The sequence below is a fragment of the Eptesicus fuscus genome, chromosome 15 (genome assembly GCF_027574615.1).
Source record: "Eptesicus fuscus isolate TK198812 chromosome 15, DD_ASM_mEF_20220401, whole genome shotgun sequence".
In the NCBI taxonomy this organism is placed as follows: domain Eukaryota; kingdom Metazoa; phylum Chordata; class Mammalia; order Chiroptera; family Vespertilionidae; genus Eptesicus; species Eptesicus fuscus.
Window position 1 is genome coordinate 5,722,489 of NC_072487.1, and position 14,581 is coordinate 5,737,069.

Sequence of the window (14,581 nt, forward strand, 5' to 3'; positions counted from 1 at the left end):
GCCCAGAGTCAGCTGGCTTCTCTGTTTAGGGAGTGAAAAATAAACTGTCCTTTTCCCCTCTCCCCTTCCCCCTCCTGCCCTGCATTCTCTCCTAGGGAGGCTTTTAACCATTTGCTCTCAAGGGTCCTCCCTTTGGGGAAGATAATGGCTTGTTATTTACAAGCCAGCTGCAAGCTGGCCAAACTGCTTGGCCTTGTTTAATTTTCTTGTCTCAGTTTCCCTATCCTCCTGCCTTGGAATTTTTCTAGCTTCTTGCTATCCTGTAACATATGAAGAAGTGTCTATTCAGGTCCTTTGCCCATTTTTTAAACTGGATTGTTTGTCTTCCTGGTGTTGAGTTGTATAAGTTCTTTATGTATTTTGGAGATTAATCCCTTATCAGGTGACTCTTTGTCGAATATGTTCTCCATAAACTGGGTTCCCTTTTCATTTTGCTGGTGGTTTCTTTGGCTCTGAAGAAGCTTTTTAGTTTCATGTAGTCCCATTTGTTTCTTTTTCCTATGTTTCCCTTGCCCTCAGAAACATATTGGCCCAAATATTGCTCCGAGAAGTATCTGACATTTTACTGCCTATGTTTTCTTCTAGGATTTTCATGGTTTTGCAACTTACATTTAAGTCTTTTATCCATTTTGAGTTAATTCTTGTGTGTGGTGTAAGGAGGAATAAAAGAATTTTTGCAGAAAAACATTTCTATACAACTTTACTGGAAAGACGTGTCATGGTCGAGATTCTGTCCAGAAAAAAATCTTGAATTTTACAAATTTAAAAATGGGTTTTCATAACCACCCACAGGCTCCCATCTTGAAGATGTATCCAGTGAGCACCTAGAAAAGATTAATTCTTTGTTGGAGGTAGCGGCACTCAGTGTACCAGGAGAAGCAGGAGGAAAGTTGGGTCCATTAATCAGCCTGTTGTTTGCAAACTGTAACTAATCTGGAAAACCAAAACCTGTGTAATCATCAACAGCAGTGAGCCAGCCCCCAGGGGGTAGGTCAAGAGTCCATTTAGCCAGGAGTGGGCACAGAGTTCACAATCCCTGTTGTGTATGTCCTGAATCTGCAGTGACACCGCAGCTTGAGTTCTGTGTGCTTTCTTTCAGCACAGTTTGCACTGAGGCTGACATAGCCTGCAGCAGGTAGAATCAGGTTTCAGTTTGGAGTCAGGTACGGGCAATTCATATCTGTAAATTAGAATTCCAAGAAAAACCGCTGCACAGCCAGGAGCAGTGTTCAAAGTCCAAGTGACCAGCAAGGCTTTCCTAAATTCTCTTAATCTTATTAGGATAAGTTGATCCATTCAAAAAGAGCAGAGGCCAGCGTGGCTCAGTGGTGCTCAATCCCCAGTGTGGGGCATGCTGGAGGCAGTCGATCAATGATTCTCTCTCATCATTGATGTTTCTATCTCACTCTCACTCTCCCTTCCTGTCTGAAATCAATAAAAATATATTTTAAAAAAGAGCGTAGGCCAGAAAATTATCAGCCTCTATCAGATATCTGATTTTATAAGATCTCATTAACAACTAAAAACTGCTTTTTAAAACTCCAAAAGTAGAAATGACCTCTCTTTTCATGCTGTCTCCCTTGTTTTCAGAGGCTCCAATAGGCAGAATTATAGCAAAAATCATCAACTATGAAAATTTTTATTGTTTTTCGTACTCAAGTCAATTGTAAACATTGCAGTGGTGAGAAGGCTAACCCCTATTTTGTAAAACTACTGTTTGAAATTCTCTGCTATTTAGACAGCCCCTTATTCTGAAAAATAACTTTGCTTTCTAGCCTGCTTGAATAATAAGGAAGATAAACTTAGCTGTCTGACCTTGTAGGCCAGGGACTGGACACTCCCATGCTCTCATGCCAGATGTATTTTTCAACTGAATAGAACTGTGTTGTTCTCAAGGCAACAAGCTTCCAGCAAGATAACTACTAAGCACACGTAGGGCTGGCTCTTTAATAAAAAGAAAACCTCTGCTTGTTGCTTTGCTCAGAATTTGAAAGACATTTTTTTCTCTGAGCCCGCTGGCATAATAATAATAAAGTGTAACTCCATTTCTCTAAGTGTTGCTTGGTTTTTCTTCGGTCTTTTGTAACAATGGACTTACCAGCAACAAAAAGCAAAGAGGTGTGCAACATTTGAGAGGTTTTGGGTTTTTATTTTTTAGCTTTACTGACCAGGAAATCATTTATGAAATTACAAGCATAAAATATTTTTTAAATATATTTTATTGATTTTTTTTTTTTTTACAGAAAGGAAGGGAGAGGGATAGAGAGTTAGAAACATCGATGAGAGAGAAACATCAATCAGCTGCCTCCTGCACACTCCCCACTGGGGATGTGCCCGAAACCAAGGTACATGCCCTTGACCAGAATCAAACCTGGGACCCTTCAGTCCGCAGGCCGATGCTCTATCCACTGAGCCAAACTGGTTAGGGCAGCATAAAATATTTTATATTAGTTTTTATTGTATATCCAGATGCAATAGCCATAAAATACAAAACACAAAGCCATTTTAAAAAAATCTCCTTTTATCCTCATTGTAAATTTACTTAAATCTCCAGAGGCAAATTTAGCATTTACAGGGTTAACAATTTCAGTTGCTGGGTAATGCCTAGGAATTGGGGGTGGGGTGGGGAGGTATTGAAGCAGGATCTGAAGTGGGATTTCTCCCTGCCCCCTTTTGGATTTCTCCCTTCCCCCCCTTTTTTTCCCCCCTGGTTTACCTGAGCTTTGTTTCAGCCCTGGAACCTGATTTAATTTTGAACCCTGTCCAGCACCACCAGGGGTATACCCGAGGGAGGAAGGATTAAAGAAAACAGACTAAGAGAATACAGTTGGGGCCAGGTGGATCACTGCCTGGATGAGGAAACAGTGACCCTTGTCTATAAGCAGGATCTTTATTTTATAGTCAGATCACAGAAAGCAAAACAAGGGGAGTGGTCAACATGTTTACAATGAGTTTCAAATCTATTTCGTTACTCAAGCCTTGTTTTGGCAGCACTTGTTGCACCTCCCACAGCCCATTAGCTACCTAGGAACAAGGGAGGACTATAAGGTCAAGCTTAATTTTGCTAGGAGGGCTCTGCCCTCCAAGCTGGGACTTGTATGTGGCTCTGCCACAGGTCAGTCCGAGGCTTGACCCTATAGCTGCTCCCTACAATTTTTTTTATAGGAGAAAGCAACACAAACTTCTAACAGTTTTGGCCCACTCAGAGCTCAACTTTGGGAATGTTTGGGCCCATCTCCTCCCACCTGGAGGAGAGAATAAAAAAACAAAGACAACACCAGGGCTATGTTTTTTATTTGTTTTGTTTTGTTCTTTAGGCCTGCTGAAAGTTTTACCAGTGTATCCTTGTACCAGCAGTACTTGAGAGAAATCAACCTTTTAGGCAAGCATTCCTTAAGAGGTTGTAGACAATACTGTGTGGACAGGAGCTTTTGACTCTACCCTGTGTAGTATTTTATATATTTTTAAACTATGGTAAAATATATATAACATAAAATTTGCCATTTAAAACATTTATAAGTGCATATAATTTAGTGTCATTAATTACATTCACAAGGTTGGGCAGACATCACCACTATTTTCAAAACTTTTTCATCATCCCAAATAGAAACTCTGTATCCAATAGGCAATAAGTCCCTGTTCTTTCTCGCCCTCAGTCCCTGGTAACCTCTGTTCTACTACTTTCTATCTCTGTGATGTATCCATTCTAGATATTTCATAGAAATAGGATTGTTGGCAGTGAGAATGACACCAGGTGTTAGACAGGTGGAGTCAGACCAGACTTTGGTTCAGCAACCTTGGTACTTGAGTTCTGGCTAAGAACAGTTCAGAGCCAAGACTCAAACCATAAGAGAAAGTTTATTTAGAAAGTCACAGAGGTAGAAGAAGTGAGCTGTAGAAGAAATGGGCTCAGGAAACAAGTTACAGAGACAAGAGAAGGGCCCTTGGACCTTAATGAAGAGAGAGCAAGGAAAATGCTCCCGGGGGAAGGAGGTTGGGAAAGTCGCAGGCATACTCCCTGAAGAGCCAACTGGGTCCTCTGTGTTGAGGGTATTTATCTGGGGGTCTCAGGAGAGGATCCCAATAGACTATTCATCAGCTTTCCAGATGTGTCTCCACAGCATCCTGGTCTCTACTGATTGGTTGGCACCAGGGCAGGACGTCATTTGTTAACGAGGCTGGTCCTGCTGTCAGTCATGGCATCACTTGTTGCTTTTTGCTGCTTTTGCTGCTTTTCCAGGCCTGGAGTTGAAACACAACTGAGACCTAGATGTTATCCCTAGGGGTTAATGCTTAAGGGAGTGGTCCTGCAAGCCACGAGGCCACTCTTTGGCCCCTTGTTCCTCCTCCAAGGGAGTCTATCACAGTACTAGTGACATGCCAGGGAAGGAAAAGTTTGAACCACATCACAAGCAATATGCACCGTCAAGAGGTCTAAGTCGCACGACCAGGGATGCTCGGGGAGGAAAGGTTACCCTGGGGGTGAGGTCCTTGTTTTCCCAGCTTTGGCCATTCCTAGGCACCCGGGGCTTTCCACCCTGGTGACCTTCTGTACCTGGCCCGTCGTTTGTCTAACTGCCTACCACAGAAACATAAAGCATGTGACCTTTTGTGTCTGGTTTAGCATAATGTTTTCAGGTTCACCCATGTTATAGGCCTTTTTAAGTGTGAAAAATAGTCCATTGTCTATATATATCACACATTTTGTTCGTCCATTCCTCTGTTGCTGGACACTCAGGTTGTTTCCACATTTTGTCTGTTGTGAATAATGGTACAATGAGCATTTCTATATAAATATTTGAGTTACTGTTTTCCCTTCTTTGGGGTATATAACTAAGAGTGTAATTCCTGGGTCTCCAACACTGTTCTCAGGTGCAAATGATTCCCTAGAAAGACTCCCAGGACCCAGAAGTTATTATATCCATGTTTATTCTTTATTAAAGCAAAATAATACAGATGAAAATTAGTAAAGGGGAAAGGCACATGGCAGGGATGGGGGTGTGGGGAGAGGGTGGGGAGGAAGAATCCAGCCACAAGCTTCCAAAAGTTGTCTAAGTGGAATTGCACAGGACATGCTCAATTCCTCCTGCACTGATGTGTGACAACACTGATACGTTGCCAACCAGGGAAGCTCATTAAGATTCAGTGTGTGCTATGGACTGAAAGTGTGTGTTCTCCCCACCCCCAAATCCATATGTAGGAACTCTAATCCCCAACATGATGGTTTTTGGAGATGGGGCCTTTGTGAGGTAAATAGATCTAGATGGGATTAGTGCCCATATAAGAAGAGACTTGAAAGAACTTGCTTCCACTCTCTGCTCTCTCCCATATTGGGATACAATGGGCAGACGGCCACCTCCACACAAGAGGCAGGAGCACACCAGACCCCACATCAGCTGGCTCCCTGATCTTGGCCTCCCCAGCCTCCAGAACTGTGAGAAATAGTGCTTGCTGTTAAAGCGACCCAATCTTTGTGGCTTTAGTTTGTGATAGCAATCCAAAATCACTAAGACGGTGCCCAAGATTTTTACTGGGGGCTGGTCACATAGGCACCCTCTGCCTAACATGTACCCAAATTCCAGACTCCCAAAAGGAAAGCAGGTAGGTGTTGAACATAGATCATAGATTGCACAAACAGCTTAGGCACACTAAACCACCCTTATTAATTAGGGAAATGGTGGGAACCCTTAACAGTCTCTTTGTAGATGGTAGCCATCGGACAATCTTGCAAGCAGACCTTTCTCAATATGGCTAGCTCAGGCTTGCTATGTTAACTCTTTTTTACACTGTCATCCTCCTAATAACATCCCGTGAATACTTATAGTAGAACTAAATAGCTTTTGATGGAACACATAGGTACAGGAGAACTCTGTCAAGAAAAATACTTGGGGATATTATACACACACACACACACACACACACACACACACACACACACACACAGTGAGGGAAATAAGCATAAAAATATTTTAGAAATTCATTCAGGTAATTTTGAGAGTACATTTATTAAAGCTGGGGTCAGTGAAACAAGGAAGGGCTTAGAACAAAAGAAACAACAGGAGAGAGCCTGGGTGGGGCAGCTTTGGCTCACAGGAAAGTCAGAGGAAAGGGGGCCTTGGAGACAGGTTCAGGGGGTTCGCCCAGATGAGCTGCTTCTGCCCGTTGCTCTTGTGGTTGTAAGTCTCATGGGGGTCCCTTAGAAGTCAGGAGATGCACATCTGAGATGGAAGAAGAAGGGAAAGGAAAGGGCATGCTCCCAGGAAGCTCATTATTTTGAGGGGTTTTAAAGGATGGAAATAAAGGGGAGGTCTTAGAGAAGGATCGCAATAGAATGCTCATCAGCTTTTTCAGGTGTCTCCTTTCAGGGTAGTGATCCTCACTGATTGGTCGGTGCCAGGGAGGGGATCATTAGTCACCAAAGTTGGTCCTGGCATTGCCCACCTAGTTTTGCTGCATTTCTGGGCCTGAAGCTGAAATACAATTGAGTCCTAGATGTTCTCTCTAGGGAGGAAAGGTCAGGGGGTCTAAGTTACCTGACCAATGACATGAAAGGTCAGAGATCTAAACTGCATGATCCCCGATATGCTAGGGGAGGAAAGGCCACCCGGGGGTGAGGTCTGGCACCAGTTTTACTCCTTGCTAGGCATCTGGGGCTTTCCACCAGTTTGCTCTGCCAGCTGGAAATACAACTAAATTGGAGAACATTCTTCTGGAATTTCCAACTACGGTCTAGTTGAGGAGGTGACTTATAACTAGGAAGAATAGAAGGCACCTGGAGACGGGTAGGAAGGGCGAGATCGTGAGGGAGGATTGCCCAGAGCATACACACCCACCTGGGGTCCGCAGTGACTGACCTTCGGTGCTTCCGGACCTGCGGCAGCCTGACCCACAGTGCCCATATCATCCAAGCAGCTATAAAAGGTCGCAAGACTGTCTAGACCCAGCAGACCAGAGCCAGTGGGGAAGAAAGTTGCATTTTTAAATTCTCTTTTTAAAATTTTTTATCTCTAAACCCAAAGCACAGGAGTTTTCATTTGCAACTATACACCCAAGGCATTGGTGCAGGAGGGAGGTGCGGACTTGAGGTGCCTGAGGTCAGGTGGGGGAGAGGAAGCAGTAGCCAGAAGTCCTGCATTGGATCCCTCAAATGCTTCCAAACCAAATGGCCATTTTCCCTGAGAGGAACTACCTCCTCCAAACACCCAGAGGGCAGCTGAAGGAAAAACCCTGCCCTAGGTGATACAGCCTGTCACACCCTGCATTTTGAGCTTTCTGAGGGAACGAAGGCAGAGGCAAAGCTTACAGTCTGAACAGTTTCAAGGAGCCCTCAATGACCGGAGTGGAGGTGTGGCCATCCGCTCTACTATTCTAGGAATCAGACTGATAGAAACTCCAGGGCTCCAGCTGACAAATGATGCTGGGAGAATGGGATATCCACATGCGAAAGAATGACATTGAACTTTTACCTTACACCATATGCAAATATTAACACAAAATGGACCAAAGACCAAACATAACAGCTAAAACTATAAAACTTTAGATGAAAACAAAAGAATAGTCTCATGATATTGATGTTAGTAACAAGTTTTTGGTTACTAACTTCAATAATAACCAAAGAAAAAAAAATAAATCAAACTTCATCAAAATTAAAAACTTTTGTGTATCAAAGGATGCTGTCAATTTAATGAAATACAATTCACAGGATTTGAAAAAATGTTTGCAAATCATATCAGGTTAGCACCCTCCATGTATAATTCTGGAAAATGTAAAATGTTGCAGCTACGGTGGAAAACAGAAAAAAATAAGCATAGAATTACCATACCCAGTAAATCCACTTTGGCTATATTCCCTAAGAAATGAAACCAGGAACTGAAATACTTATACAACTATGTGGACAGCTGCATTATTTAAAATAGGTAAATGAGTGAATAACCCAATTTGTCCATCTAGGGATGGCTGAAGAAACAAAAGGTGGTACAATCACACAGTGGAATATTACTCACCTTTCAAAAAGGGAAATTCTGACACATGCTACAACATGGATGAACCTTGAAGATATTGTTACGTGAAACTAGAGGCCCAGTGCACGAAATTCATGCATGAGGAGGTGTGTCCCTCAGCCCAGCCTGCACCCTCTCCAATCTGGGACCCCTAGAGGAATGTCCACACAACTGCCCATCGGACATCCCTCTCACAATCCAGGACTGCTGGCTCCCAACCGCTAGCCTGCCTGCCTTCCTGATTGCCCCTAACCGCTTCTGCCTGCCAGCCTGATCATCCCCTAACCACTCCCCTGCCAGCCTGATTGATGCCTAACTGCTCCCCTGCCAGCCTGATTGCCCCTAACTGCCCTCCCCTGTAGGCCTAGTCCCCCCCAATTGCTCTCCCCTGCAGGCCTGGGTTCCCCCCACCCCCCAAAATGCCCTTCCCTGCAGGCCCGGTCGCCCCCTACTTCCCTCCTCTGCTGGCCTGTTCACCCCTAACTGCCCTCCCCTGCTGGCCTGATCGCCCACAACTGCCCTCCCTTGCAGGCCTGCTCCCTCCCAACTGCCCTCCCATGCTGGACATCTTGTGGCGGCCATCTTGTATCCACATGGGGGCAGCCATCTTTGACCACATGGGGGAAGCCATTTGTGTGTTGGAGTGATGGTCAATTTGCATATTACTCTTTTATTAGATGGGATAACCAGGCACAAAAGGACAGACATCATGTGATTCCATTTATGTGAGTTTGCTAGTCAAATTCACAGATAGAGAAGATAGAATAGCCATTGCCAGGGACTTGAGGGAGGGAGAAATGCAGAGTTATTGTGTACTAGGTACCAAGTGTCAGTCTGGGAAGAATGAAAAATTTCAGAACATGGATGGTGGTGATGGTTACACAACAATGTGAATGGACTTAATGCCACTAACTGTACACTTAAAAATTGTTAAAAAGACTCGTTTTTGTTATATACGTATCACCACAGTAAAAATAAAAAGCACACAAAAAATACTATTCATCTGATAGTGCTTCTGGAAGGTTTATTAATTAGTCCTAAATAAGAATTAGTTTACAAGTCCACATAAACCTGGCACCATTTTTATCAAAAGATTTCAAAATATGCGTAGAAAATGGTGAAGTGGGAAGGGAAATGAGGTACTGATAATATTTTTTCTAGAAAATATATTCAGCAATGAATATTTTTTGTAATAAAATGAACAAACATATATTTCTGGTTTGTGTTCCTTAAAGTCTTAATGATATACATTAATATTTAACATGTAAATATATTTTCCCAAACTGTCATTTAAATCCTGACATTAAATGCGAATTAAAAATCATTGTCTGGCAGTGGGACTCAGTGGTTGAGCTTCGACTTATGAACCAGGAGGTCACGTTTCTATTCCAGGTCAGGGCACATGCCAGGGTTGCAGGCTCATCCCCAGAAGGGGTCATACAGGAGGCAGCCAATCAATGATTCTCTCTCATCATTGATGTTTCTATCTCTCTCTCTCGCTCTCCAAGATCAATAAAAAAATATATTTAAAAAAAATAATTGAAGTAAATGTCACTAAAGTAAATTTCTTAAATTAAACCTCAAGAAAAGCTCGTTGAGGAAGACATAACAATCCATAATGCAGAGAGTGGGGAGGTAAAAGCAGTTTCTATTTTCCTCCTTTATTAAACCACATTTTTCGGTAAACAACTCCTTTCTGTGGATTTTGAGAGAAGCCTGTGATGGAGAAAAGCCCTGCCCGGGGAAGACTGGACAGGAGCACTAGGAGACCCTGGAGACCCTCCCAGTCCGTCCCCTTTCCTCCCAAGGACATGGGCCTTGACCACCTGTCTGCGTTTTGGGCATTGTCATTCCGCTCCAGATTCTCCCCAAACCCAGCTGCGCCCATCGGTAACCAGTGAGCACACATCTGTCTGTGGGCTCCGCCTCCCAGCAGCCCGCCCCACGGTTTGCTGCGGGATAAGCAGGAACCACTGGGCTACATGTTACTGTTCCCAGCGCTCCCGAGAGTTTCACCAAGACTAGGACCAAAGGGCACTGGGGTTACACTGAAGTCCACTCGGGGCATCCCATATCTTTTTTTCGTAAACCACCCTCTGCGCACATAAATTCGGGGTATTTAGTTGATCCAGGTCCCCCGGGAGGCGCGGCACCCTCCTCATAGTTGTCCGGAGGCCCCCAGCTCGCCTCCCCCAGAGTCCACTGAGGCCTACGCTCGGTCCTGGGAAAAGCTGGGAGCCAGCGTCCTCCCGAGTGGAGACCCAGCACCCGAAGTCCCGCCCACAGCCGGTTCAGCCAATCCCGGTGCGAGCTGGCGGTGGGGGCGGGGGGGCGGGGAAGGGGCGGATCCCCGGGACCTTAAATGGGCGGCCCAGAGGCCCTAGCCTAGCCCCGCAGATTCCCGGACCTGCTCGTGCTGACTGCTGTTTGCACAGCTGCTCCCTCCACAGGTGAGCACATCCTCTCCCCCCACACCTACTCCCTTCAAGCTTGGACGTGGAGCGGCAGGGCCACCCCGAGAACTAGGGCCGCCGCCAGCCAGCCTTGGGGGTCGAGGGTTTGGGGGTCCCAGGCGTCGAGGTCCCCAGGTCTGACCGAGCCGACCGCTGGGTTGTGGGGGCCGCTGCTCCCTGCACCAAGTCAGCATCCTCTGGCAGCGGTTGTTGTGTGCGGAGGGCTGGGAACGGGCAGCATGCCTCTTGCAGGGTTGGTCTGCAGCACCTGTGTACCTGACCCTGAGCTGGTTCCCTGACCCCTGGGAGCCTTACCCTCTCTAGGCTTGGGAATGGGGGTCTCCGGGCTGTTTTTCTCCACCCACATCCTTAGCCTTCCTCCACAGTCCTTGTGTACTTACTTGGGAGGGTCAATTAAATGTTTTACTCCCGGTGGCTGTAAGGTCTCAGGGGAAGGATTGGTCTAATCAGAGACTCATTTCTTTTCCCTTCCTAGGTTTTTGAAACATGAATCCTTCACTCCTCCTGACTGCCCTTTGCTTGGGAATAGCCTCAGCTGCTCCAGAACTTGATCCCAGAGTAGACGCACAGTGGAACCAGTGGAAGGCAACACACGGGAAACTCTATAATGAGGTTGCTAACATCTGAAACGGTCCAGAGGGACCACCCAGAACATGGTTCTTGCTGTTGGGAGTTTATAGCGGAGAGTAGCTTCTGAGACTGGCCCTTAGCAGGCCATAACTTCATGGCCCCCATTACTGACACCAGGGGACACGCATCCCTGCTGCCAGGGTGCTGGAGAACAGCTCCCAGGGGTGTAAAGCCTCCCCTGACAGTGGTTTGTGTTCTTCTGTCTGCAATCCACTTGGTGAAGGTGAGTTGGGTTTTCAGTAGAAACGAAGATGACGTGGTCCATGCTTGCCTCTAGAATGAAGAGGGATGGAGGAGAGCCGTGTGGGAGAAGAATGTGAAAATCATCGAACTGCACAACCAGGAACACAGCCAAGGGAGACGTAACTTCACCATGGCAATGAATGCCTTTGGCGACATGGTGAGTGTGGCACCAGAGGCTTCGCTTTTTGTGCTTCCTCTCCTCAGTACTTTACCAAAATAATCTCTTCCTTTATAACATTCCGTGTCTTTTTCCTTGAAGACCAGTGAGGAATTCAGGCAGGCGGTGAATGGTTTTCAAAACCAGAAGCACAAGAAGGGGGAAATGTTCCAAGAACCTGCCTTAGCTGAGATCCCCCCATCTGTGGATTGGAGAGAGAACGGCTGGGTAACTCCTGTGAAGGACCAGGTATGACCGTGCCCAGCAGATCATCTGCTCTCCAAGAGCACAGCCGTAAAGGCATTGCTCTCCATGACGTGGGAGACCGTGGAACAGTGTGCAGTTGGCTATTTTTAAAAACAATTTCCGCATAGGTCGTCTGTTGTCAAAGTCTTGCTATTTGTTTTGTAGCTGAGAGCTTTTGGATTTTGTTTTCAGGGCCACTGTGGTTCTTGTTGGGCTTTTAGCGCCACTGGTGCCCTCGAAGGACAGATGTTCCGGAAAACTGGCAAACTTGTCTCGCTGAGTGAGCAGAACCTGGTGGACTGCTCGCGCGCTCAGGGCAATGAGGGCTGCAATGGTGGCCTAATGGATAAAGCCTTCCAGTATGTCAAGGACAACCAAGGCCTGGACACAGAGGAATCCTATCCATATTATGGAACGGTAAAACACGTGCCTTATCGTTCTAGCTCTGCTTTTGCGTGTTGAGCGCTTCAGAGAAAACACCATATTTAGAATTCACATTTTAGGCTGGAGAATCTGCATCTACAAACTGTCGGAGCTGCACAGTTCTCTGTTTAGATGGTCACTGTATAGCTGTTCCTGCTTCTGTGTTATGTGAGGTTTACATACCATTCTGTATATAGGAAAAGTTTCTCATGGCCGGGGAGACCGAGAATATCTCATTGAATATACATACCAGCTAGTTCTTCAATTTCAAAGCAACCAATAGCACTTCACATCCTGGGATGCTTTATAACAAACTTGATTTAGAAATCATTAACCTGCACCTTGTCTTGAACTCATGTTCCATGGGAGGTATGATATAGTCACGTCTCTTCCCTTTTACCTTTAAAAGGATGACACTTGCAAATACAAGCCTGAGTTTTCTGCTGCCAATGACACTGGTTTCGTGGACATCCATAGAAACGAGCGGTCCCTTATGAAAGCAGTGGCAAGTGTGGGGCCCATTTCTGTGGCTATAGATGCAGGCCTTGCGTCCTTCCAGTTCTATGAAAAAGGTGAGGATTTGTCTTTACATAAATTCAGGCAGAAATGTTATAAAACCACCCTGACACACAGCAAGACCGACTCTTTGGCATGTAGAATTCAGTGTAGAATTCCTGGATGTGTGGATTTAACATAGTTGTGCATTCTATACATGAAATATTTGTGCCAGATGTTGTCCATCTGACATGACTTAAACCATATCCCCATGATTTTAAGTGCTTCATAAATAGATCAAGTGCCTACATAATTTGGCTGATATAGCTTCATTTACTTTACTTTTAAAAAATTGTTAGACCTTTAAAATATTCCAAGAATTTTACTACTGAAATGGAAACTGGAAAAAAAACCTTGGCTCAAGTAATTTTATGTTTTGTTTGTTTTCTTAGGTTGACATCCTAAAAGTAGATTATTTTCAACCAGTGGTCTTTTATGCCTCTTGACAAGTTGTTTCTAAAAGTGCTAGTGGCAATTTGTATTTCTCTTAGTATTACAGGAGGGCCTAACTCCCAGCCTAGATTTTTAAAATCTTGCTTTTAAATCTTACCTGGATTTGTGTAATCTAACTGAATTTTGAGACGCCTCTCTTACTGTGGTTGGTAGGCAAACTACTGTCAGTTCTTACCTGGAGATCTTCACCCCAGCACTGACTTCTATTTTCCTAGGCATTTATTATGATCCAGACTGCAGCAGCAAGGACCTGGATCATGGTGTTCTGGTGGTTGGCTATGGCTTTGAAGGAGTAGAATCGGATAACAATAAATATTGGATTGTCAAGAACAGGTATAAAATGCCAGAAATACTTATATTTTATTTTGGAAAGGGAATCCTTTTCGAAATCAGTATTTGGATACATGTCCTCAAAACTTGGAGCACAATTCTGAAACCCCAGAAGTCTTTCTCCTACTAAGGGTGAACCTAGACATGAATGTTTGATTATAACATTAAGATACTGTCCCAAGCTTGCTAGGGCATTGATACCGTTTTGGTACCAATGCATTTCTAAATTTGAAAATGTTCTTAATTCTGAAACACACCTGGCCCCAAGAGTTCTCTTTTTCAATCTCTAAGTTTGCAGTTCTGTGAAAGGTTTGGGGATAGAATCGTGTGCAGGTTTGGAACCCAGCCATGAGCAAGCGTAGTGGCTCTCCTGCTTCTTTCTGAATCTGTCTGGGCCTCAGGTGCACCGTTTAAGCATCTGGTGTTATTGTCGATAAACATAAATGTGTTTGGTTACTTGTATGAAATGGAAACCCTCTCTTCTTTCAGCTGGGGTACAAAGTGGGGCATGGATGGCTACATAAAGATGGCCAAGGACCTGGATAACCACTGTGGGATCGCCTCCATGGCCAGCTATCCTACTGTGTGAGATGGTGGTGATTTGAGATGTGATTAAGAACAGAATAACCAGAGGATGAATATTATCTTAAAACTCATCAGAACCCTGGCCGATGTGGGTCAGTGGTTAGAGTGTCAGCCCAAGCACGCAAGAGTCTCGGGTTCAATTTCCAGTCAAGGGCATATACTTGGATTGCAGGTTTGATCCAGACCCCAGTGAGGGCCTGTGTGGGAGGCAACCAATCGATGTGTCGCTCTCACATCAATGTTTCTTTCTCTATTCTCTCTCTCTCCTGTCCATTCTCTCTCTAAAAATAAATAAATAAATAAATAAATAAATAAATAAATAAATGGAAAAAATCCTCAGGTGGGAATTATTAACAACAACAACAAAACAAACAAACAAAAAACCAAAACCCTGCTCAGACCTGTGGGATAAAACAGTTGAGTCATTGAATATCTAAGCTGTCATTTGAATTCTGCAACATTTTACACTGGTAAAATGTTCCACT

General features: G+C 44.7%; 1 protein-coding gene across 1 annotated transcript; it reads left to right on the plus strand.

The window, feature by feature from the left end:
* Nucleotides 1-10,955: 10,955 nt before the first annotated feature.
* LOC103297882 (procathepsin L) lies at nt 10,956-14,244 on the plus strand. Its single transcript, XM_054727190.1, has 7 exons — nt 10,956-11,086; nt 11,382-11,504; nt 11,607-11,753; nt 11,943-12,167; nt 12,583-12,745; nt 13,397-13,514; nt 14,001-14,244. The coding sequence occupies exons 1-7, from the start codon at nt 10,961-10,963 to the stop codon at nt 14,098-14,100; spliced, it is 1,002 nt and encodes a 333-aa protein (XP_054583165.1). The 5' UTR covers nt 10,956-10,960; the 3' UTR covers nt 14,101-14,244.
* The last annotated feature ends 337 nt before the right edge of the window (nt 14,245-14,581 follow it).